The sequence below is a fragment of the Melopsittacus undulatus genome, chromosome 7 (genome assembly GCF_012275295.1).
Source record: "Melopsittacus undulatus isolate bMelUnd1 chromosome 7, bMelUnd1.mat.Z, whole genome shotgun sequence".
Classification (NCBI taxonomy): Eukaryota; Metazoa; Chordata; class Aves; order Psittaciformes; family Psittaculidae; genus Melopsittacus; species Melopsittacus undulatus.
The window spans coordinates 62242570-62270346 of record NC_047533.1 but is presented as its reverse complement, the minus strand read 5'-3'; the positions used below and the strand labels follow the sequence as shown (position 1 = coordinate 62270346).

The 27777-nt window shown below is 35.9% G+C and overlaps 1 protein-coding gene across 2 annotated transcripts in view; it reads left to right on the top strand.

Annotated features, from left to right (window-relative positions):
- EDNRA (endothelin receptor type A) overlaps positions 1-18017 on the top strand; it is a 32087-nt gene extending 14070 nt beyond the window's left edge. For both annotated transcript variants that reach the window (XM_034064968.1, XM_005146566.3), the window contains exons 3-8: positions 2049-2176; positions 8238-8436; positions 12067-12219; positions 14280-14413; positions 14806-14914; positions 16206-18017. In XM_034064968.1, the coding sequence (XP_033920859.1) occupies positions 2049-2176; positions 8238-8436; positions 12067-12219; positions 14280-14413; positions 14806-14914; positions 16206-16346 (864 nt within the window). In that variant the 3' untranslated portion in view covers positions 16347-18017. The remainder of the gene's footprint in view (positions 1-2048; positions 2177-8237; positions 8437-12066; positions 12220-14279; positions 14414-14805; positions 14915-16205) is intronic.
- The last annotated feature ends 9760 nt before the right edge of the window (positions 18018-27777 follow it).

Here is a 27777-nt window from a genome sequence, read left to right as displayed (position 1 = left end):
TTCAGTTTTAACTGTAAAAATGTTAACAATATGTGATTCAAAGGTTGTGTTTATCCTTGAAAGAACCCAACTAATTCTTACATTTGTGCAGATTAAAGTATGATTCCTTGTTCTCTCTTTTCCATTTTATGCTCTTCTCCAGGGACAGCCAGACTGGCACATCACACATACTGTGTCCATTGGAAATGCTTGTTGTGCCACCAGTTTACCTCCACTTCATGCACTTGAAAATAAAACTGTTGTGAATTTTAAATCTATTTTAGTTGCATAAAACAGTCCCAGGTCTGCATCCAACTATCTTCAAAAATTCACAGAAATAAGGTTTTAGAAGCTTTCGGAAGCTTATGTTTGGCTTAGAATTGTTACTCCATAGTGCATAATTTGCTGCCTTTCTCTGAAGCAAATAAAAACATTCCCAACTCTGAACAGTACCATCAAAACATTCTGTGTTCTAGCTTTTGTTCAGTAAGGTTTAATATAAATCTTAAGGACTGCACAGTAATAATAATTAGTTAATTATTTTAAAGGGCATGTAGAGATAGGACAAGGGGCAAAGGTTTTAAAGTGAAGGAGGGTGGATTTAGATTAGGTATTAGGAAAAAATTCTTCCCTGTGAGGGTTGTGAGACACAGGCACAGGTTGCCCAGAGAAGCTGTGGCTGCCCCATCCCTGGCAGTGTTCAAGGCCAGGCTGGACGGGGCTTGGAGCAACCTGGTCTAGTGGAAGGTGTCCCTGCCTGTGGCACGGGGTTGGAATCAGATGAGATTTATGGTCCCTTCCAACCCAAACCATTCTGTGATTCTATGAATTATCCAGACTTCCAGACATTTTTCCAAGTAATCCAGATTAAACATCCACAATTATTTTTACTGCCCTTAAAAATGTGGCAAAACAGCCAGTAGGATGTTGACAGTTACTTGTCTGGCTGAAGAACTTCATATTTTCATTTCAGATCTAATGCTTTAAATTACACTGTCCCTTTAACAGAAGTTGATAAGAGCATAAGAACTGCTGGCATATATTACACAAAGAATTTATCTCTTATTCAGTATCCTACATCTTAACAAAAGCTCAGTAGCAGAATCCTGGGAAGATTAAAAAAGCAATAGTGCAAGAGTGACTCTTCCCTCTTCTGCAGAAGAACTAATAGTGACTGTAAGATCCTTTTCTTGAGTGAATTCAGACAAATTAGAGCTCACTATTTTGTATGGTCTTAATTTCTCACTTACTTACTTTCACGGAATGTAATCTGTAAAAGGAGATCTTATGTGACTGCAGTCAGTTGTAGATTTTAATATCCTGAATAATTTGGTATCCTGTATTTTGAATGTATACTTGCTCAAAGCTTTAACAGTTACAGATGTAAAGACTACTGTTTCTGTGCTAATCATTCACAACTATTCATATGAATCAACACATTCATATTTGTTATCTAAATGCCTCCCTGGGTATACTAACCTAAACCCAGTCACTCACGTGTTTTCTAAATGGATGCTTTTCTATTGCCTTGTAGTACAGGCCGGATGTACATGTGATGCTAGTCCTTTAAAACAGAACCTGGAACAAATTATGTATGTACAATACTTTTTCCACACACTCAAGGATCTGGCAGTGAATACTGTCGTGAGTTACATAATGGTACATTTACAATGACAAGAATCTACTTGTGTGCAGCATGAGAATTTAGCTCTGAGGTATTTCATTATAAACTGAGTTATGCTTGTACTGCTTGGTTCTGGGCTATGGTAATTGCAACCATTTATGACAGGCTTGAGTTAGACTTTTATTATTCTGTACTGGTGACTGAAGCACAATAATAAAAACTTTTAACAATGCAAGTTGTGACTAGAACAGTATAAAGTCAACACTTAAGTTTAAACTTTTGCCCTCTTGTGCTTCTATAGTAGCAGTTTCTTCTCAGATTCACAGTACTAAGGATGTGCTTGAGGTATGGAGAATTCATCGAGGTTACAATGGCTGTGGCTAAGAAAAGAAATAATTACTTGATAAATTACAAATTTTCTGATTATTTTATATCTTCTCTTTAGCTCCTTGCTCAGAAATGGCCTTTTGGAGATTCTGAATTTGGACAGTTTCTTTGCAAATTCCTGCCCTTTATACAGAAGGCATCGGTGGGAATCACAGTGCTTAACCTCTGTGCCCTTAGTGTGGACAGGTACAGTATGATTTACCCTTTTGATGGACACTGTTCTTGCCCTTGCAGTTTTCCTAAAACTGGGAGCACTCAGTATGGTCTTCATAGCAGGCAGACAGTACAGATGTAACTTACATTCCATTTTTTGATATACTGGCTATAACACAGCACCACATCTGCGGCACAAAATATAAATGAAGCCATTGGACTAATTATCTTTACATTCTTTTAAAAGTATTTAAAAGCTCTAGTAAAGCATTATTTCAATGCTAGGCAAAAATTTACTAGACAAAAATTTATTGGGATTTGACACAGTATTCAGGTTTCTTTGTTTTACATGACCTCATGTTTGTTCTGTATTTGAACGGGATCATAATCTTTAGTCTTAAAAATACCTTTTTCAACTCACTGCCTATGGACCATAAATACAGTGTTTATTTTGATAACTTTTATAACTAATTGAGTTTTATTGAAAAACATGTCAGAAACTTGCTTTGATAGTTTGAAAATTAATTCCTCTGCTAAAAGTGCTCAGGAAAATTCATAAACTCTTTGAGAGAGCAATAACTAAGATACTTTTGAACATTATTCTTTTATGCTTTCTTTCTTCATACTTATAAAGCAATAGTAGATGAAGACTTCACTTCTGTAAAAGCTATTATTATTGGTCTTGAATTTACTTGATCATGTTCTAGTCCAAAATATCAGTAATTCTGGTACACAAAAATATTGATAAAATGCATTACATATATTAGTACAGTGATGCAACAGTAAAAGAAACTTTAAAATTAATCTTGGTTTGGTTTTACATAACAAGTTGATGTACAACGTTTGCAACAGACGAGTAACTTGGTATCATCCATACATAAGATACAGTTCCCTATTGCATTAGTACTCATCAGGTGAAGGCAGAAACAAAAAATGGAACAGCCAAACATTGTACTTACAGTTTGGAGTCTGAGAACTGTAAAAAGAATCCTATTCCTCAAACAGTATCTGCCTGTCATAACATACAATCCCATGGACTGCTCTAAGGAATAAATCATATAAAACAGTGAGTTTCTTAGGTAAGGTCTGACCAATGCAGTCTCAGTAGATTTACTCCTATTACATGCCTTTTCAAAGATTGGAAGCAATTCAGCTGAAGCTACCTCTTTATAATGCATATATATTTTTTTACAAGCACTGATTTGTTAATCCTCACAGTAATAAATCAAAGGTTTTTGCCATTTGGATAAAGTCTTGTATGGGATCAGACTCAGACTATTTAATTTCCTCCCCCAGTTTAACACCCTTTGCCAAAGACATACGCTTTATTATCTGGTACTACTCTAGTACATATTAGTGTTAGAAACAAGACATACACAGCCAGATTCTAATACTGACTAACATGAAGTGAATCTAAGTTAAATCACCATGAAATCATGATCTAAGAGCACCTTCAACAAGTTAGGTCATGCACTGGGAGTGGCGTGGTCATATTAATACAAAATTCCACATCAGCTAATGTTTGCTTTTTAGTATGGAAAATTAGTAAATATGGAATTGTGTGCTGTTGCAGCTGGACTGATTCAGGTCTACGGATGAGTAATTTTTTTCTTCAAAAAGCTCCTGAAAACTCATTGAGAATCTCATTATAATAATTTTACATATTTATATAGATTTCTTTATATATTTTATAAATTATAATAATTTATAATCTCATTTATCGTCATTTTTGGTGTCTACAATGGAATTGCATTATACAAGGTAGAAGATAAGAGTAAATTGGTATAATGAATTCAGAGCTCCATAAATGAATTCAGAGCTCCATAACTGTTGACTCTCTGTCCATCTTTCAGACTACAGCTTTAATTAAGAACAGGACTAATTTTTTTTTCCTACAAGGACTGTTCTCTTTGCAAACTATGTCCTGTTGTGAAACTTCACTCATTACTACTGCTGCAGGCACAAAGTGACTTGCACTGACAGAGTATTAAGTTTTAATCATGCATGCCCAAGGGGAAAGATGCTTACTCACAAGTGGAGAGGGTCTTAAGAGGCAGAAACAAAACACCAAACCAGCCATTCACCCTTCAGAGAACCTCGTATTTGTTTCAGATGCCTGCCAGGCATTTTTAAACTCTAGGTCATGATGGTGACCATAGTCTGACTCTTTCTAAACAGTGTCTGACTGTGACTAAGAGGACGGATATTTCCCTTCCTGAGCTTTTACACTTACATCTCAAGCATAATGATTTTTATGAAGAAATGGCTTTAAGAAGATTGAAGAGATTGATCTAATTTGTTTATACCCTCTTCTTGCTTCCTCTGCATAGCAGATTGCATAGAACATTAATCTCAGGGTAGGTACTTTCATCTGGCCCAACTTCCAGTAAGTGTACTAGATAGTCAGGGTTTTACCACTAAAACAATGCTCTAATTTAATATGCATAATTTAATTTTCATACACTGTTTGATTTCACTTCATAAGGTCCAAAATAAATTTTCTTTTTTAACTCTGATTAGATACCACTAAGGTGAAATTCACCCTAACTGTTCCAAAAACTAATTTGGGCCACAGCAAAAACCACAACCATTCTGCACTAATACTGTAAGTCTAACTAGAGTCCTAGAATTACTCTCTACCAAAGAATAATGAAATCATGGAGAGGGCATGGAAAAGAGTCAGAAATGATTCAGTGGCCTTGCATATCTCAATTTTTTTGCTTATCAAATGATACTTTAAAAGCCAATTAAATATAATATCTGAGTACTGAAATACAGATGGTGTAACAGATATCCATGGGGTCTTTAGCTTAGCAAAGAAAAATATAATAAGAACACATAGAACGAGGTTTCAGCTAGACAATTCTGAAATGAAAGTAAGGTATACATTTTTAACAATGAGAGTGATTAACTGTAAGAAGAAACCACCAAGGAAGTGTGAGGGTGTCCTGCTCTCAGATCCAGAGAGGATGTCCCTCTGAAAAAAATGCTTTAAGCAAGTTATAAATAGATAGAGGAGTACAAAATATTTAATTGTATGTATGTGTACTTCATGAGGAAATGATCCCATGTTCTTACATACTTTGCATTTCTAAATATAAGTAGAATGAGGGACTGCAGAGTCTAGGAAAAGCAAGTTGGAGTACACAGCTAAGAATGGAAGAGGGAGAAGAAGAAAACAAGAGAGAATAACTGAAGGGCACGATGTAATAAAATTGACAGCACATGCATCAACAGTAGAAAGTGAAAAGGGGGTAGAGAAGAGAATCATAGAATCATAGAATGGTTTGGGTTGAAAGGAACCTTAAAGATCATCTACTTCCAAACCCCTTCCATAGGCAGCGACACCTTCCACAGATGAGGTTGCTCAAAGCAACCCATCGAACCTGGTCACACTATTAAATGGAGAAAAGGAAATGACCTGGAAAAGAACTTAATATTTTAACCAAGGTTGGAGGCAAAAAGGAAACAAAGAGAAAAAAGTAAAACAAAACACATGCACACAGATTTTAGATCGGGAAATTAATTGTTATGCATGATGCTTGTGTTTTATATCAGTTCCCTGGCAAACATCCTGTATTTTCTAAGTGTGAGGGAAATAAACCCTGCAGTATTTTCCCACTCTTAATTATAGGAGGTTTGCGGCTAGACAAAGAACCTATATTTTACATAACTCACAGAACACCCACTATAAAAATTATACTACCACTGTTTTTCAAACCACTCTTAGAGCAGTGAGTAAAGAGACTAAGTAATTGTAGGTTAATATGCATTCGGCAAATTTTGCTCTAATTACTGAGCTTCTTAGGCTTTAGCTGAAACCATTCATAAAATTCTTCAGCCAATAATTTCTTACCTGAGAGTTACTTGAATTGTGAGCTGAAAAAAAGGCTAATAAAATACACAGGACCCAAATCCTTACTGCTGTGCATACTGATCTTTTCATGCGCAAACCAGCCGTAACCCAGAAATGCAAGAAAGGAGAGAAATGGATTCACAATTTACAAGCCATTTGTTGTCAGTTTCATAGTTACACAGGTGACACAACACAATATACATTTTTTACTTGAAAAATACTTAGTCTACAGGCTCCTGTGTGCTAAGAACATCATTCAGCCAAGGATGAAATTTTACCTTGTGCCTTTTGCAGCTGATGGGACCGATTGTAAAATTGCCAGTCAGTAGAAAGTAAACTTCAAACTGATTGTTAAGTTTGCAAAGTTCACAAATATTTGTATGAAAGGTTATGTTTCTATGAATATTGCATCTAGCCAATAAAGCCAAAATTTGATATTTGGTAAAATGAAGCATGGGAGGATTATAAATTATGTAAAATTAAATTTGAATTTTAATATTCATAAATATGTGTGAGAAGATATGATGCTGAACATTACTTTCTCCATTATCTCAGTATAATTTATTTGTTCGATGCTATCAGAATTCTAGTCTTGTAGATCTCTTCTCCATGAGTGAACCATTGCCTCCCTCCTTTTTGATATTGTTTGAAGATAAGGATGATTTTAGAAGATTATTTTATTTTTAATCTGAAGCTCCAAAATGTAGTTTGCTTTAGTATGTTCAAAATCTTCATATATGCATACAGTACAGTGATGTACTGAGAACATGTCCATAGTACACCTGTGACATGATTCCATAGAATTTATAATTGCCTCAGTGACTTCTTATTCTGACACGTTTTAAAGCAAACAAGCAATCTTTCTTGATTTTTTTTTTCTCCTCAACTTAAGAAGATTACTTGATGAATGGATGTCATGATATATCCATGTAGCACTGTAATTCCAAAAGGGAAGGTGCTATCATTTGGGGGAAGTAGAATAAGTATTTTAGAAACTGATTCATCACTAGTGACAGAAAGTTCTCCAGCATGCATGTGAGATTATTACAGGGTCAAAAATATTTGTCCTTTCCATCATTTTAGATAGCAGTGTCTTTGCTAAATTGTTGGAAATGGTAAGCAACTCGATCACTGCAGTTATTGCTAGGCAGCAGTTAAGCCTGCTACTGAAAATGTTATTTATGGACTGGTTTGTACTCTGTGTTGTATACCAATCAGTCTTCTCCAAACAATATTTGAGCCTTATGACAAAGAGTTGACAAAGAGGTTGAGGTATCAAAGCTAATAAATTTCTACAAGTTTCATGAAAACTGTCAGACAAGTAGTTCTTGTTTCCTGAAAGGGGAATGGCTGCAGGATGGTAACAAGAATACTCCAGCATTGAAGGGACAGAGAAGATAAACCGAGGAAGAAGAGAAATGTATGGGCTGTATTTGAAACTTCAAGCGTTCCCACCTTTTGTCAAGATTACAGTTATGAGATGCATACATATAGGAAAGCAGGTTTAAATAATTCCACTTTTTCACAGAGAAACTTGCTATCTAAGGGATAAAGTAGTGGGAAAATATGTTGAGTTTGCCATCCACAGAATTCTTAGCCATTCACTTCAGTTTCTTATCAGAAAGGTGATGCAGAGGCTGAGACAGCTGCCAGACAGTCCTAACCAGCACTCAGTTGTAGTCTAATAGAAATACAGAGTGTGCTGTGTAAAACCACTATTTTTAACATTGAACTGTAAACAGAACAAATGCATTTTCATTTAATGAAGAGTATTTTCACAGTATTCATTGCACGGAAGCTGACAACTTCATTCTAGATGGCACTGCTGTTACAGCTGAGGTAGCTGAAGGAGATAGCTGATTTGTATATGTTAGAATGAGTTACATGCCTGGAAGCTTGTTTTCTTTTATTATGTCAGCTGATCTAGTAAAAGATATAATGTCTTCACAAACCTTGCCTATTTTAATTAGAAATCATTAGTGTAGTCTGCATAGAAGAACTCCATGAAATCCTGTGCAGAACAGTTGTAGCTATCTCTCTGCCATCCATCCCTTGATGTGCTCTGCTGTGTCCTAGGTGGCTTGATAGCAGGCAGAACCCCTGGAACAGCCAGAAAAAATAAGCAATACAAGTCTAAGATGTCAGCTTTAGGATTTTACTTAATATAAAAAATTAAACCAAGATATTTTAATTTAAAGAAGAAACTGAAGGTTGGAAACTTATGCCTGTGTCTTTCAGGTATAGAGCAGTTGCGTCCTGGAGCCGTGTTCAGGGAATTGGAATCCCTATGATCACTGCTATTGAAATTTTCTCCATTTGGCTTCTGTCCTTCATACTGGCTATACCAGAAGCAATTGGTTTTGCTGTGGTACCTTTCAGATACAAGGATGAAGGTTATGTTACCTGCATGCTCAACCCTACAAATAGTTTTATGTTGGTAAGTAACATTCATTCTTACTGTTTTGGAATCCAGAGTGTATAGGTTAGATATTGGATTATAATATACTTTGTTCATCCATTAAAGTACAAAATGTATTCTAATGTATATTGGTGCAAAGAGGATCCTTCAATTACAGTGACATGATTTTCAGCTAGAGATATTAAATGGGACTTTACAACATTTTCATTTCCTCACTACTGAGGATTCTCAATACAGAATTTTGCAATTCAGGCCTGCTTAAAGTAGTCAAAGGATGTACCACAGTAGCCAGAGCCTTGGAAAGTATTGTTTCCAGGTAAAACACTTTGGAGCTTGTAAATGTCAAACCCCATGTTTTACCATGATTAGTCATCCTTTTGCATGCAGTAGCCAGCTCTTTTGGCAGACAAAGAAAAGGGTGGGGCCATCCTCTCGCATTACTCTTCCTCTTCTGTATGCACTTACAAAATCAAACAGAGAATAATCCCTTTATTTACAAGAAATTACAACTACAAATCTGTCAGACTCACGTCTCCAACCTGCATAGCCTGGGCACCGTTAGCTGTCACCTAGATAGAGCAACTCAAGAGCAAGTACCTGAGAAACACCAGGCTGCTTTGGCACATTTTATAGCCTTCATAGTGCTACTGCAGCTTACCAGTTGCCATTACCCACATTAGCTTGTTCAAAGGAAGTCAGGTGAGTACTCACTACAGAATTAATATATCTTTACTGCACAGGGGGACAGTGATTTTCCTCCTGACCTTACACTGAGAAAACAGGAAAGTGGTATCTTAGTTTTTCCTTTATGAACCCAAAGAAGAGCCAGCCACCTTTCATCCAGTAATAAAGAAAAGTAATATTCTGTTTTGTTTAGAGAAGGCAGAAAGTGCAAATTCTTTAGTCTTGAGGGAAACTCCCTTTTGTTTTGCATGCTTAGCACTTCTCCTTTTACTGAATCAGAACTTGACCTGGGCTAGGACATGGAAGGATAGGGCAAAATGGAAGTAGGAAATTTAGAAAGTAAAAGGTATGGATGGTGCTTTTTAGAGGAACATCTCAAACTTTGGTATGGTTACACAGACTGCAGGGATGGCAAAAACAGCAAGAGAAAATTGCAAGAGAAAACAAAAGGAATTCCCTAATGGAAATAATTAACACGGATGGAGATAGAGTGGAGTTGCCCAGAACTCCCTGTATCTTTGTTTCTAAGCTCTTCAGACTATATGACTGTAGATACTTCAATTCCAAGAATATGATTTATGAAATGCATACTGCATCAAATTTCCTTTTTGTAATGCTGTTTTTCTCTGCAAATGTGCCTGGATAATCTTCACTTCTCTAATAAAAAATTATTTTCTCTTCTCTCTTCTCCAAAACTCTACAGTTCAGGTCTCCCATAGGCATGCTAACTTTAATTATTGTTCTGTTCTTAATGTGGTAAGTAGAATAGCTTGTTTTGTTCTGTTAGCAAGAATTAGTATCTTACTTTCTCAGTATAATTCAAAAGCTCCAAATCTCCCCATACCAGTTTGCTTTTCAAGGAAACAAACCAGCATTTATGTCCAAGCTAAGAGTAAATGTTGGACGGGTCGGTCAAAACAGAGTTTCGCGTTTCAAGGCATTGCAAGCAAGTGCAATTGGAACATTAAAATGGAAATACCACTTTACCCTTAACTATAGTATTTACTACCACAAACACCACAATAAACAATCGCTAAACTTTGGGAAGGATTTATGATTAACTTCTTTTTGTTTAATAGGAGCTTTATTCATGTTTAGAGCTATCCTTGAAAGACTTAAAAGATTCATGCTAGACCATGATTCCCAGGAGGCTGAGTGCACTAGGAAACTTGTTTAAAATGCACATTTCCTGTAGAAAATCAGTTCCATGTGGGCTTTCAAGACAAACAAAAGAATGTCTACTTCTCTTAAATCAACCCAATTTCATGCTTTGATGTAAGCTTTGTGAAACTCGGATTCCACAATTAATCATTTACAGACATTTTCATGTAGGTTTTATACACAGTATGCATTTTGTTGCGCTGCCCAACCAACATGATTCTAGGCTGACTTGGAGGAATCTGCCATGGAAAAGATAATTGTCTCCATGTATTTGTAATCCTTTTCTCTGCAGAAGGCATTGTAATTAGATTTCCCCTCAGTACAAACTCTTCAAATATGAGGCATATTGTTTTCTGGTTTTCTCCTGGCAGAATCACTGTTCCCACTGGGGGAAATTCTGCCCCCAAGGACAGTGCAACTATGCAGCAAACTGTAGCCCCTCCTCACACAGGGATGAGGCTAACGAGAAGGAGGAAACAAGCTAATTGAGACAATTCAGAATGTCCTTGTGAGGTGGGGTTTTGGACTAGATACCAGCAGCATACTTGAAATTGGCAAGCTCTGTAAGCAGCTAACTTTGTGGAGGCAGAGGGAGATAAATCAAAAGCCTTCCCTTTTTCTTAGCAAGTCAACTTTCTTGTATAACTACAGCAGATTTAAAAATTAACATTATTAAATATTAGCCTGTTAATTGTACCCACTTTTTTAGTCTTTCAGAGTACCATTCAGCTTTAAATGTAAACAAGATGTCAAAAGCTTGGGTTTTACAAACAGGATTCATATAATCCTCAGCTACTAGCATTTTGACATTTGGTGTGGGAACAGTGATGTACAAGAGCACATCCGCTAGGAATAAACAAGCTCGGGGAAAGAGTATGAGAAAGAAGGTTCCCTTTTACACACATCCATCTCAGTGACTAATAACATTGAGACAGGAAGCATTTAAAATGTCATATTTCAATGCACATTTTGGCCAAGCATAAAAGTTAAAACCCAAGATACAATATTTTTTCAAGTCTGAAAATTAAATCACTTACAGGAAAGAGTAATTTTAAACATTTCATTAAATGTAGTATTTCCTATAGTACATAAATATACTAACTTGAACCACATCTTAAATCACAGCTCACACTTCAAATTACACAGCAAAGTGCTGCTACTTTATCAAGTCCCCTGTTGTCCTGTCACAAAAGGCAAATGGTATGCCTGGCAGGAAAAGGGTTAAAAGTAACTGTACTACTAGAAGCCATCCCGTCCTAAGCTTTGCATATATCAGACAACACTTATGAAGTGGCTCCTGTCTGCTCAGTACATAAGCAAACCAACTACCAATCTTTTCACTGATAACAAAAGGTGATTAAACCTACAAGACATTTTGAGTTTTCCTTTTTTGGAATCAGGACAGAAGCCATAGAGGTAAATGGCATTTCCTGAGACAGGCTTTTAGTAAGACTTGTTATCTCAAACTGACAATCTATGTTTTGGCCTGTCTTTTTCATGAAACTGGATTCATGAAACTGGGGTGTAAATGTTCAGAAAACACAAACAAAATTAATTCCAACCCATTACAGACTGCAACAAAGGTTGCAAGGCAGGCTGTCTGTAAGGTAAAATAAATGTTTGCATTGCCACAAGTCCCAGTTGTTGTTAGTTCAAAAGACATTGACAGTAAGAAATGTTACATAATTTGTGTTGTTTACCTGTTGACCAGCGTACCTACTGTCACTCTTTCCAAGACCTTTCTGTGGTACTTTCCACTGAATCATAAGAAAATATCTTCTCTTTTCTTTACCTTATCTACAGTTCTACAAAGACGCAAAGGATTGGTGGCTGTTTGGTTTCTATTTCTGCATGCCGCTGGCATGTACTGCCATCTTTTATACACTAATGACTTGTGAAATGTTAAACAGAAGAAACAGCAACTTGAGAATTGCTCTCAGTGAACACCTTAAGCAGGTAAATATCAGGGATGCCAATGTTTTAAAACCCTGTTCTGTCTTTGGGCTAGCCTAGAAATGGTTTAAAGTGAATTTGGACACCGTAAATTACAGAAAGTGAGGATGTAGGTTATTTCTGATGTTAAGGTATTTATTGAAATCCCAGAATACAAGACTAAATCATAGCATACGGAAGTACCGCAGACCACACGCTTGGGAAACTAGCCAGTTTCTTTTCTTAAGAATGTATGACAGTTGTGCACTCCTGCACTTTAACCTCAAATCACTACTGGCTAAATGCTTTGAAATCTAGTTACAAAGATCTGCCAAAAAAAAGATGTTTCTTTTTATTCAAAAAGATATGATTCCATGGGTCCTCCCCTCTTTTTCACACTTTGATATGCAACTTTAGTTTCATATAAAAAGCAATTGTTGAATAACCTGGTTTAAAACAGAGTGGATTTTTTTTTCAGGGTTATTGCACTGTTGCAGTACCACTGCTGTAGCTGTTTGTACAGAGCAACAGGAGAATAGTACAAGCAAATGATCATAGAGTGAAGTCACTCACAGAACCATCAGATCTCACTTTGCTGGTTTTGCAACACTGTCTGATGTTTAATTCTGAACTGAAATTTGAAAAACAATCTGTAGCTTTTCCCATGTGTTAATGTCAGCCCTTCAAATACCACTCTTTATTTCACATTCCACATGTGAACTCCTGAAGCAGTTCCCTTAGTAGTGGAGTGAGGTTCCTCCACTGCTGTTTCATTCCAGATCAGGGAAGATGAGAAAATCCTTCCCTCATAGGGCCCCAGGCCTCCACCACAGTCTGTCCCAGCACCACACACAAGCTACTCCACCCATTAGCACTAGAATGGTATGTACAGGGTGGGGTGGGGGAATCCACCCTCCAGCTTTCCCATACTGACCCGCAGTGCCCATCAAGCTACTCAGAGTGTATGCCACGTTTTACCAATGTTAGTCACTTTAATTGTCACCTTTTCCCCTTCTTCCTTCCTTCCCTACAGCCTTGTCCCCATTAATGTCTAGTAACAATCCTTTTCATATTTTGGTAAAAATGGCCATTAGAAGAAAAAAGAAGCAAACAGTCATATTCAAGTCCTAATACAGCTTACTGTAATCACACATTTGACTCTTAAGTTTTTTAATGACAAAGCCTTGTGATGCTTATTGTTACATTATAATGGCAGTTTTAGAAGGGGTATTCTTACTCCTTCATATGCTTCTCCTTATCAAATCCATGCCTACCAAACACCAGTGGTATACATTGTCAGAAATCCACCAAAACACCTGGAAATCTCTACAGCCATATAAAGTACCCATTAAATTGAAATTATTTCCTGACTAAGTATTATGAGATTAAATTGTAATACAGACGGTTTTGAAATTTTGAAGAACATCCAGATCACATAGCAAGGATCACATAGGAAAATTACTATATTGTGCAGTATTCCTTTATGTAACATGATGCATACTAAATGTTAAGTAATACATTGGGGAGAATTTGACATCCTGACTAGGTACGTGGTTGAATGGAACTTTTATTGCCAATTGATATAGATGCCTTGAGTTTACAGATTGCCCCACAACAAGAATTAGGTGCAAGTGGTTTATCAAGCAGGTGTGATCTCAGTGTTCCTCATATATGAAAAAGTTTTCTTACCGATTATGCACGTTTCTGAAGAAAGAGTTTATCTGAGGGTTTGCCAGAAAACTAATCCAGTGTAGAGGAATGAGAAAGGCTGGGGAAGTAATCAAGTTAATCAAGAAAATCAAGGATTTTCCTCGGCTAATATTGACAATGTCCTGGCAATGACCTGTGTGCTCCAGCTGCTCCAGTCTCAGTGGTGAGCAGGTTCTATTGAGGACGACCAGAATTAAGAACATGACAAGACCCAGAAAAAGCAGAGTTAAGGGACATCAGGTAGTCTGTAAACTGCACTTTGGGAATCTTTGCATGCTTTATTTAAATTACTTACTTTGCTGCCAACATCACTATACTACATTCACCTACCAATATGAATTAGGTACTCAGTCATAAATATCTTCCTTTTCTAGCGTCGAGAAGTTGCAAAAACCGTTTTCTGTTTAGTAGTGATTTTTGCTCTTTGCTGGTTCCCTCTCCACTTGAGCCGAATTTTGAAGAAAATGGTATACAATGAAAAAGACCCCGGCAGATGTGAACTGCTCAGGTACTTAATTTTTTCTATGCCAATCAATTGTTTATACTGAAAAAAAATACAATGCTGCACACTTGGAGTTTGTGTGAGAAATGTCATTGTGCATGCAACTGGTGTTAGAAGAGCAAACACTTTATTCCTTTTCAGCTGCATCCAGTTTCAGGGGTTTCAGTTTTAATAGGGTAGCATAATTTCAATAAATGTTGTCTGATACCATTGTAATCATTGTCCTCTGGCTTTTGTGAATTTCTGTGAGACAGGTTATCACAGACCTGGTATGGTACAAGATTAGATTGAGGGAGTTAGGTAAGAGAGAACTAGTTTTTCTGACAGAAGAGATTATAACCACAAAAAGCACAGTATATGAACAGTTTAAATGTTTTGCTTTCTCTTTTGTTGCTTAGTTTCTTGCTGCCATTGGATTATATCAGCATCAACCTGGCAACCATGAACTCTTGCATAAACCCAATAGCTCTCTATTTTGTGAGCAAGAAGTTTAAAAACTGTTTCCAGGTAAGATATTCTTGATAAGATTGTATGTCCAGTTAATGAACTGTATTAAATCAGTTATTATCTATTTTAGCCACTGGGAGAAGAGGCAAGCAAAGGAATGAAGGATTATAAATTGCCTAGATTATCAACTAGCAGCTCACATAACACACATACTAAACTGAAAACGTAACTATCCACTTTATCTGAAATACTAAGCCAGTAAATAAGTTTGACACAGTCCTCATATGTAAATATATAAACTGAGATAGATAGACATGCTCTTGTAAGTACTATTTATCTGCATGTGACATGTTCATGAAATACAATTTGGCTGATTACTTGTTTCCCACTCAAGATGAAGACAGCACATACATAGAACGCCATGCTGCTTGCAGTTAAACAGTCTGAAACAACTAAAATTTTCAGGCTTGAATACCAAAACAAGCACCTAAGTTGATTTTGGCAGTTTAATAGGCATTATGGCTTTTTTTCCAGCTCCTACACATGAAAACATATTTTAAGGCTAGAAGAATTTCCTTGTGACAATGTGCCCATGCAAGTCCCCATTCACCTAATAAAGACAATACAGAAATAAAGAAAATGAGAGTATACAGTGGTAAATAAAATAACTAAATGGAAAACAAAGATTGAAATAGCTTTATCTGCAAAGAAAACCAAAACACAACAGAATTGTACCACTAAACTATTAGTCTGCAAATACGCAACTGAAGATATGTAATAAATTATTAGAATAGGGAATAACTGTTTGACTGTAGCCTGCTCTGACTTGCAAACTACTCTAAGAGAGCTTTTTCACATGATAAATAAGAAGTCAGCTCTGCTTTTACAGTCCTCTACTTCATCTGGGAACTGTAGAGAGGATAATATACCTGAACTTGTCCTCAGGCGAAAGGGAGAATTAACAGTGGATACTACCAGGCTGATTCTCATATCATTAGTTCATTCTTCCCATTTGTCCTTACAAATAAAATTACTATCCAACAACTCTTAAGTAAAGAATTTTCAGTTATTATTTAATTCTTCCCAGCTTCTCATCATAGCTTACTCTTTCCCTTCTAGTATCAAGATCATTAATTCAGGCAATCTTTCCACAGACCAGGCCTAATTTGCTGCATTTATGATGTTTAATAACAAGAATTGTTTGCATCCTAGGATAAAAAAGTTGCCTGAGTGCAGCTATCACTCCCTTCAGCTAGAATGGTCTGTTCACTTCTGAATTAAAAATATGTCTGCCAAGTCTGCACAGTTGATAGATTTGTGTTAACCTTTCATCCCTTTTTTTCATTTCCAGTCCTGTCTTTGCTGTTGCTGCTCCCAGTCTAAGAGTCTAGTGACTTCAGTGCCCATGAATGGAACAAGTATTCAGTGGAAAAATCAAGAACTAAACAATCACAATACAGATCGAAGTAGCCATAAAGACAGCATAAACTGAGATTTAAGGACTCTGAGACCACTTCAGAATCAAACAGGAAAAAAAAAGTCACAACAAAGCTATTTCAAGAGGAAGCCCAGTGACTATTCCATAATCAATTCAGACGTGCACCCTTATACCTAATTCCAGAGGTGACTGAGTAGATTGACTGACTATAACTGTGATGTTCTGTGAACTGAAATCCACTGGATGGTAACTCTGTCTCTGAAAAGGATATTGATGTTATTGTGACACAAAAAAATGACTTGAACTACACAGTGGTTTGCTCTTCTGAACAAAGCAGGATCTGTCCAGTGCTTGTGACTGGTAACAATACAATCTTTTCACCTGATTGTCACCTAGAATTTATCAGTCTGGAATTTTTCAGAAGATATCATAATGGAATCTGTCTGTGGCTATATTTCTCTCTGCCCATTTGTCTTTTTATTTTTATTTGTGCGCTGGATGTATGCCATGCACCAGTATGTTTTGCATGTTGTTGTTGTTGTTTTTCAGGTTTATGTTGGAAAATGTTTTGGTCCAAAACAGTATTTTATTTACTTATGTTACAGTGGGTCCGGACATTAGCGGGGCAGTTCGCATTTGTAGCACTTCAGTACTGAAAAATAGGAAGAGAACATTTAAAGTAGCATCACATTTGGCACTTAAGCACAGATTAATACCAAAAAAAAAAGAGGTATTAATAATACAATACTATACGGTGTTATTTATTCTAATGCTCTATACAAAATAAACGTAATCTATACCAGCAAAAAGAATGAAAGATGCCCATAGAGGGGCACCTTAAAATGTGTTTTTAATTAAGCTATTATGTTAATTCTTAAACTATATGTACCTATTAATCTATTTAGGCTATAGCTGCATTAAATCTCAGTTGAAATGAGTGTCAGTGGAACACAGAGAAACATTAAAGCTGTCCAAAGAGTTCTGACAATATGCTTAGTATCATAACAACTCTGCACAGCACTACTTGCACATTGCGAACATGAGGTTGCAGTCATAGCAAGTGCAGAACTGTGGAAGTCTGTAACAGTTGGATGTGGACATTTTGTGCCTTCTGCTTACAAAAGTCTTTGCCTTACTCTCACAACGTTCAAAGATTTTAATGGGATTTGATAGTTTATTAGCATTGTTAACCATACAAATGCTATGAATAATACATAGAAAATATTGCTTGCATACACGTAAACTGGTGATTTACATATTATGTCCATCCATTATGGCTACATGGCAAGAGATCCCTTGTTTGGCCATAACAATTTTTAATAGGTAGCCTTTCATTGAGTAGTGGAATTAAATAGTGTGGTGTCACATATAAGAAGCCTCATGCACAAATCTGCTTGGAAATTTGTAGCATCTGTTGTGCCAGGCTAAGAAGCAGTAATTAGAATTCCACAATTTTGTAAACACCCAATGCATTTCAAGTGAAAGATACAAGCCTGCATATTTTTATTTATGAGGTCAAAATGCTAGTGCCTGCAGTGACTTGTGCTGCACAAGTTTCCCAAATGTTTACATTCACACAGATCTTCTAAAGTATATTAAAAAAAAGAGTTTTCTAAATTGGTTAATGTATTTTTGTGTGCTTTTGTCTCTGACATATATGTGTGTATAAATACATACAAATTTATGTTCATCTGTTATCAACCTAAATACAGTCTTCTGACAGTACTCTGTAGTAGTGCCTAAAAATATGGTATTGAATGAGACTTGGGTGAATTTTGTTCAAAACATTTCATCCTCAAACTGTATCAAAAATCATAGTAAATGACTAACAATGATTTCCTTTGAGAAGGTCAAATTGCTGAGTCTGTTTACATCCTGACATCTTCACTGCTCCTTTGACAGAATCAATTGGACAGATGATAAAGGTAAAGAGAAAACAGAAAATGAGGAATGAATTTAAGTTGTAAAGTGCCCCTTCTTTATTTCAAGGCAGGAAAAAAGTTTTATGTGTATTCCCCTCTTCTATTTATCTGACAGATGAACAAAAAATTCACACTATACCACCAAATCAATAACCTGATTGTTCAGAGATATCTTTTCTGCCTGTCTACATAACATAGTGAGCAGTAGAGACAATCTTAGCCAGAAAATTTAGGACTTTCAAATTCTATAATTCAAGTTCTTCTTTCCAGCATTAACATTTCAAGCATCTATTGCTTTCAGTCCAGTAGCTGGTTCTGTTATGTGTCAAAGATACATGCACGTGCACACGCAAAGCTTACTTTAAGCCAGTTCAGCCCAGATGGAAAAACCATCCTCTTCCCCAAAGAGCTGACTGACCTTAGAGGCAGCATTATAAAATATAAAACTTTTTAACTAAAGAAAAAAAAAAGCATGAAGTATCTAACAGATGTGAAAGGTGTTTTTTTAGAATGCTGTAGAATGTTTTTTGGAAGGTTACTTAGGAATCAAAGCCTGCAAAACTCATTGGTGATCCTTATTCCATCTCCTCCAGCCAGTGGAAAGAGACAGGGCCTAAACAACAGTGACAAGTGAGGTCTTGGGAGGTCTCAGGCTCTATTTTCCCCATGCTTTTTTGTATTTTCACTGGTGGCTGCTGCTTCAACTCAGAAACCAATCATAAGGACAAATGCTGTAATGATATGACAGCTATGGTGAGGGGAAAACTGTTTCTGTAAAACTTGCAAAGGTAATTCTAAAATTCTGTCCTATTCTTCCCACTGATAATGGTAAATATTCCTCCCAGTACTGTATCTACCCTCAATTCTGAAAAAGCTGCCTTTCCAAATGAACCAACAAAAGTCTTCCACAATTCTGAAATTCAACCGATTTTAACAGTAGGTTTTCCTGCCAAGTTCTCTGGCATTTCAATTTGTGCATCAGAACTAGTGCAGGTTTAGCTGGGATTTTCCCTTGCTGTTGCACAGAAGCTGCTTTCTCATTTATATGAGAACAACTTTCCAAGACAAATACCCTTCCATCCTCCTCTTATATATGCTTGTATGTCTGCTCTTTGTATTCCTTTCAGCTGAAGCAAGCCTAGATTTTGTCTGCAGCTGACAGGATCTCTATTCCACAAGATTCAGATTAATTTCTTAAGACTTTCTGTAGCATCTGTTCATCACAATCAAAATCCATTTAACCATCACAATCATTTTTTTGTGGACTTCATAATTACAAATTCTTTCCAGTGTAAAATTTCATTGACTTTTACCTTTTCCATCCAGTCGCACATCTCTACTTCAAACACTTTGCAGAGTTTTCATTCATTTTAAAATCCAGTTATTCACCCTGTTTTCATTATGCATTTTATTTCAAACTACCTTACAAAACATTTCCTTTTTGGTATATTTTATACTTCTGTGCTTCAAAGATACATACTTTTCACTTATATTTGCATTTATTTTTTCCATATGAAACTCTGTGCTTGATACCCGTCCTAGCCAGCTCCTGTGCTATAGGAAGAAGTACCTATGCAGTCATTCCTCATAAATCCCACCTGATAGAATTGTTAGCTTAGTTCTGTGAAAAGAGGCTTATACAACCCTTGTTTCTGAGTATATTTATTTTTGCTTTTAATACAGTTTCAGGTGTTTACCTGTCCGTCCCTTCATATTTCAAAAACAACTGTAAACCCCCTACCCAATTTCAATAAATTATACAAAACAGAGTTATCATTATAGAGTTCTAGAGAACTTCACCAAAATTGCAGGATAGGTAAAGAACAAGATCCCACTTGTGCTCTGTGTAGCGAATTGCTGAAATGAAGTTTATATGTACTCCACAAATTCATGTGATACATGCACGAATATTACAGATGCAGAAAAGCTTTGGTCTGAGCTTGCAGCTTGCAAGACATCTGAGAATCAAACCACAACACACAAATTCTTGGAAACCAGGATTTGTAAGTTCCATTGCTTGTGGAATTACTTGCTTTTTTGCTGTTTCTCTTTCATCATTTAAATATTTACCACAATCTTGTTACTATCTCATTTGATTCCATGAAGGCTTATGTGTTTCACCTTGTGAGAAAACATGCTACAAATTCAACTGCTGCTGTGTTTGTATGAATGTCCTTGAGACAAAGCATGCATTTTCATTAGAAGAAACACACTTGGACTGCATGCTAACATCACCTTGCAAAATTTCTTCCAGACAATCAGTTGTACAAAGCTTGGCTCAGTGAAGCATTACTAATCTGCACTCCTCGCCCTTTCAAAGACCAAATAAAGGCAATTATCTCCAAAACCAGAGTAAAACAAGACACATAAAAAGTTTACAGAACAGAAACAATTCCCAAGTTCCATAGAAAAAAAAACAAAACAAACCAATCAACCAAAACCAGGCCTGTTTAAAATGTAGTTCTAAAAGAAACAAAGTTTATCCAAGATGTGGGAAATGAAGAGCTAAATAAAAAAATGTAGGTCATCTCCATTTTCTCTAAAGGAAGATAAAATTATCTCTAGTTTCTCATCTAAAATCAGACTTTTCCATGTACAGACACCATGGTTTCTGAAATGAACTGTTGAATCACAGTTTTCCAGTATCATTAGTTACAGTAGATTATTACAATGAAGCTCAACATAAGTGTTACAACTGATAAGAGAAAAGAATTTATTTAATTCTTCAGCAGCATTCTGCCCACATTTCTCAGAGTAACTGAGCAGCTGCAAATTGCTGGGAAATCAATGATTTGAAAGTACTTGATGCATCTCAGAATAAGGCCCTTTCTTTAGTCTCATGCTGTCTTAGTCCTTGAGAGTAAAAAGACTAAATCCACAAGTTACTGAATCAAGCATCCAAAAAAAATTAATGAGAAGCATTTCTAAGCTATCCAAGAAAACATGCATTCTGCTATGCATTTTTAAAATAGTGGAAGGTTAGAAACACATCATTTCTAGACACCACTGTGCTGTCCTATAGCCACACTTCATATTTATTGAAAACTCTGTCTAAAAGTTTTGCCTTTCCCTCTGAAAAATAGTGGTACAGTGGCCTCTTTGGTATTGCCTCTGAATAGAGTATACATCCAGATTAGCTTTCTTTCAAATACCAGCACAGTATTAACAAAGCAATCATCTCCAGATACACAGCATATTCCGATACAGAAGCACAATTAAATCTTACTACCAGAAAACATTTCAGGGTCAAGTTTTAAACAGAAATGTCACATAGTCCTCTTGGGACAAATGAATACTACAGTTCAGTATTATTACTACTGGTAAATATATTGATTTTTCTACAGAAAAAAACCCCTCCAAACCAAACAAAATCAAACCAGAACCTATATCACTTTTGCTAATTCAACCAGACTTAAAGTAATAATTAAAAGAGTAGACGTTTACATGAATAATGAGAATATCCACAGTTCCATGAGTTGGAATAAAATACTGTGAGGTCCATAAATCTTTACGCTACAATATATAATGTAGGTCTAAATTCTGGGGTTTAGGAAAATGTAAGTCTCCAATGCCAGATTCCTTGATTTCTCTGCAATATTTCTCTGAAGTAGTAGCACCAGGAGACATCTCAGCCTCAGAAGTAACTATAAAGAAAGGGAGATGCCTTTCTGAGCATTGACATTGTCTCCTTGCACTGTAAAAAGGCTTTGGCTAATATTTTTTGTAATATCCAGGATCCTCTGTGTTTTCTGTATCACAAACGTGTTGCAACAACTCCAATGCCAAGGACTTCTCTAAAATCAAAGTATAAAATGTTGAATTATTTCCTTTTTAGGATCATTTGTATATATGAGATTGTTGCTTGAACAGAACTTAAAACACTGTTCTTCCATATAAAGTGCATTTATATATATAAAAAAACCCCGATCTTCTTTTTAATTTACATAAAAAATCTGAGCCATTTAGAGAGAAAGCAGAATGAAAATACTGTGTATTTAACTATGAAGACTTCCATACCACTGACTGTATACTATGATAACCAAAGATGTGAATAGTCCATTGGGTAATCAAATACTGTAATGCTTTAATATAAAAGTGCTTGTTGAGAAATAGAAAAGAAAGAATACATTCACAAACAGCAAAATTTTCTTGAATATTCAATATTCTAGAAAATAAATTAATACAGTAGTAAATTTTAAAATTGGGTAAATTCACTTGATGACAAATACAAAAATTTTGCCTAGACATACAGATTTATTCAAGCTTATGTTTGAAATACCACTGGGGTGAAGACATGAGGTTAGCCTACAGAGAAAAATATTGGCTACAACTTCAGTATGAAAAAAACAGCGAGAGAAAGATCAAATTCCCTTCTAAGATTCCCAAATTTTCAGACTAGAAGTGGTCTTGTATATGAACTGTATCCCAGTTCTGCGTTTTGTAACTTATGTTTCCATTGAAGGATTTTTACACATTTTATCAATTTTGGTTTACTTTTTATAATCTGCATGGAAAGTATGAAAATGGCATCAAGATTTAGCCAGTCTAGGTTTATTTGCCTGAGATTATAATTGGCTCAGAAAAGAACTGAATGCACCTACACTGATTGAAATTATAAAAAAATAAAGAAGGATGTTATTTATTTGCCAGCTGAAGTATTATCTCAATCAAAGTTAAAACCAGCCACTAAAGTAATTTTGAGTTTCAAGTAGCAACCTGGGATGAAATGCTGAACCTACTGAAATAAATGATAAAGTTGCCAGTGACTTCAGTACGCATGGGATTGCAGTCAAAATCTATGGTGGATCCCCATCAGCATGGTAACTATGGCAAGGTGACTAAGCCCATTACAGCTAAGCAGAACAGAAGAGAAAGATTCTGTGGGGCTTGCATGAATAATTGCAAAATTATCATCTCATATGCTCAGGTGGGAAAAGAAGCTATGGCACATTTTCCCTTCCATAAAATCAGCTTAGTAAAACAAGTTGGAAGTGACAAGGTTCTACTTTCACACCACTCCACCAAGAGAGAAAAGTGGCCGGGATAGGAGAATAGAAAGATTGCCTGCTTGCAAGGAACAATCCTCACTATAAGATACTGATATTCTGAAAATCCAGATTTTTGTCCTCATCCTAGCCTCACTTCAAGATGTTACTTATTCAAGTTCTTGCACAATTACAATTACAATTACAATTACAATTTTCCTGACATACAGACCTCTGGGGTCTGCCTCCTTTCAGAAAAATACATCTTCTATAGCTGACTACATATTTAGCTGTCCTAAGGATGTTTTTTTCTAGGCTTTGGGAAAACACAGTTTGCGCTAATGAAACACTGCATGAGAAGTGTCATGTACAGTCACTCCCACTTGGCAGTTTTGCCACCGGTATGTGATTTCATAAACATTATTCTGTATGCAAATAAAATAATCAAATAAAGTAATACAGAAAAATATATTACATAAAAAAAAGAATTAGATGTCACAAGAAAAGGAGCTCCCTGTAACTATGCCAGCCTGACATACTTTCTTATCAAGCTCCACTTGGTAATAGTAGATTACTTTTTATTTAATCTGCAAGTAAATTTCAATCATCCTTCCCTTGAATTGAAAATAAGAATGCCACACAATGCTTAATTTATTGGCTAACTGGTTAACTTCTTCCCTGTTAAGTCTCTGAATTGAATACAGATAATGAATTTAATATACTGTTTATGTCATAGTTCAAGTGAGGTTACTTCACCACTGCTTTGTAACCAAAATTGCCATGCTGTGCCCAGAACTGGTTAACAGTTCCAGACGTGTTAGCAACACTTTGTTACAGTTGGCGCCAAGATGGAAAATGGAAAGAACTGACCAACCCAAATAAACAAGCAATTCAATTCAAGAGCAATTTTGATCTCACTAGGGAGCTGAATATCTATTCCAAATGCTGCTTCAACTGTATGTTGAATAAATAATAATTCTTTTAACAAAACTATGCTCTGCAAGCCCATGACAACATGGGTGCATAATAATCTTATAAAGCATTAAAAATGAAGCTTTATAATGCTTAATACTAAAAGTTTGATGATGCATAGTGATCTGCAAGAAATTGTGAATGCTAACTATTTGTCATTATCCAAACTCTGCAGAACCTGAGAACACTGCAAATTCAAAAGATGACAGAAACTTTCGCTAGATTGTCTAATACACAAGTTAAAGAAATTGGGAGCTGTGTGTTGAATTCAAATTTCTCTGACTCGGTGCTTAAGTTTGCCCTTGACATCTCCCTTGTTATCTTGTCCTTCTCTCGGAGTTTCATCCTTATCCTTCACTTATCACTACAAATAAGCAGGATGAATTAATGAATGTGGAACTCTTGACTGCTTCCACTCCTTTAAATGTTTACTTTATTTTAACATTACTTTAAATGTTAACACTGACCTTAGGTATTACTGATCTGTTCCAGTGTGAACATCCCTTGAACCATCAGGGTAGTTCCTGAAGATAAAGTAATTAAAATGTAACAGACATAGGGCAGATGAGTATAGGAAACAGAATAAAATTAACGGGAAAAAGAGCAATTAAATGTTAGTATTGAAAAGAGTTTTCCATCTTTAGGAAAGGCTTTCTATTCATTTTCTACAACTTTTCTCTCAAATCCTCTTCAGAATCACAATCAATATAAAGTAAAATGAATGCTTTTTCTCACACCAAGGAAACAGAAGGTTATATGCAATCCTTACAATAACCTAAAAGTAATAAAATTTTTAACTTTCAGGTACACAGAGTATAGAAAATCCTGAAATCTAAATAGCAATGGGTTAACATTTTCATTGCAAACAGTTCCACAGCTATAAATGGATACAGACAAATTAACTTTAATCTAGATTTGGTATTTTTAATCAAAATACGCAGACAAAAAGGTCAGCCCAGACAGCCTAAACTGTCCGCAGCAGCACAGCAATAACATGCTACTGCTACTAATGCTACAGGCACCTAAATGAATTGATTCAGAACTACATCAAGCATAGCTTTGGCAGCCGTTATCTTTGCTATGAATTTTAGGAAAGAAGTAAAGGTCCAGAACCCCAAACCTTGTCTCAAAATCACGTGTGTACAAGCAAAGAAAGAAAGAAACAAACAAAAACCTCAAACCAAAACCAACCAACCAAAAAACCCCCAAACCAACCAAAATCAAAAAACCTAAATCAACACTAAACCTCCCACCCCCTCCTTATTTTATCTGTGGAGTTTCAGGAGTGTTGCATTAAAAATGTCACTGATAAAAACACTGCCCAGAAAAAGCCCTTTCAGGTCACACTTGAAGTGCATTAACACAGCAATGTGTGTGGATTTAACAGTGTGGGAGTTTATAGCTCTTGCTGTATGTTCATGACCCTGGCATAGCTAGAAAATTTACATTTTAGGACAATCAGCCCAATATCTTTCAAGAATTACTTTAAAGAAGAAAAAGGATTTAGAAGATGAAGGACTTAATATAAATAAGGAAGTAAATAAATTTAATTTTATAACAATATCATAGAACAGATTAAACCCTAAAAGGAGATTAATATAGACAGAAGATAAATGGTATTGATTTGTGGAAAACAAAATACATCTAAACAACATTATCAGAGCTGCCCTCTAATGGGAAGACAGAATCACAGAAAAAGACCTCCACATGACTGTGATCGTCAAGTTTGCAATTGAAATAAGCAAGTAAAAAAGAAAACTGCAGCTTGGGATGAATGCATAGAGACATTAAGTGTGATAAGGTAAGGATTTGATATGTGGCTGTAGCATGACTATATGTGGAAGAATTGCATTCTTAATATACAGTGGTGACTTAAAACATTCAGATTTGGTAGCACATAGTTTAAGGGGGTGCACAAGCCAATTTTTTGAGATGTCCTTCAAAAGTAAAAGTATTTTTTTAAATGGGGCAAGAAAAGATTAATGTTATAAACTCAGATTAGTTTAGCATTCTCTATGTAAAATTAACACATTCCTGTCCAGCACAAGAGTCAGCTCTACCTTGTGTATGTAATCAATGATCATAAGAATCGAAAAACTTAAAGCAGTTATATTGAGTCAGGGCTTCCTGTCTCTCATGATGATCAATAGCAGACACAGCAGACACCTAGGGAAGGGGATAAGGATGGTATAAACAAACAGTAATACTTCACTGGTTGACTGTCCAAGCCTTCATCAATCTGTAGCAAGAATCGGTACATTTGAGATAAATGATGGATATTTCTCCATTAAATTACCTTTTGGACCCCACATAATCCTTCATTATTCATAGCATCTGGAGGCAATGAATCCAGATTTAATTTACATCGTGTGAAGCTATATAATGAACTTGCCATTGACAATTTCATTCAATATCCCCTAGTTGTGTTAAGAGACAGTAAGCAACTGTTGTTTACCTTGCTACTCATGAGTTCATAGACTCAGATGTTTTTTCCAGATGGACTAGTGGATTTACTCATATGATGTACGAAAGCTGTTCTATACTTTTGATCATCTTTTGCCCTTTTCTGTATTTTCCTGACTTCTACTATGCTGTTTTCAAGACAGAATGGATGAAGACCAATGTTACTTAGGTGCAGCAGCATAATCATGATCTGTTTTGTTGTTTATCCCTCTGTAGTAATCCAAACACTGTATTTGTGCCATCAAAACTTAGCTGATGGTACATCAACTTTCTATTTTGCTTAAGCCTCTAAAGATGGGTCTTGTAAAAAGTTGTCTGCAAATCCAGACAGACCATATCAACGTGACAATCCTTGTGAACATGTTCAGTGACACTCTCAGAGAACATGAATTTGTGAGCTATAAGTTCCTTTTTCATGTTCATTCTTCTAAATATGTAATGTTAATCAGTACAACCATTAATTCTATTCTTCATTATAGATTCCTCTGGTTTCCTGAATACATCCTTTAGCTTATTCATCTGTAGTTTCATGCAGAAATCTCTCTCTTCCCTGCCCCAAGCATATGTTTGCTATGCATAGCTTCAGCTACAGCTAAACGCTGATATGAATTTCTTTGGAATACTTAGATAAACACTATTTTAACTGGTGAACTGTTACGGTTTTGTTGATTTGACCTATAAGCTCTTCCTTGGTTTAAATCAGACTTTAGAATCACTATCAAGACAGTTTTGTTATGGGAAGTGTTTTCTTGCGTTTCCTTTCATGCAGATGTGGCACTTAAGGACATGGTTTAGTTGTGGACTTGACAGTCTTAGGTTTACAGTTGGATTCAAAGATCTTAAAGGTCTTTTCCAACATAAATGATATTATGATTTTACTATTCTTATGTTCAGTTATTTTAAGACTTAAGTTTTTATTGCGTGAAACTTGCAGATTAATTGTTTGGATGAAAAATTTTCATGTTGGTCATTTTCCTTATGCCAAAGATGTGTTTTCTTACAAGAAAATGTCAATAATCACTCATTCCCTTACAGAAACAAGTCTACAAGTCCTGTCAGGCTTTCACCTGAAATGTTCTTGCTGAGATACTTAGGAGCAGGTATTTAAAAGTAGCATGATGTCTCTGGAATGCAACTGTCATT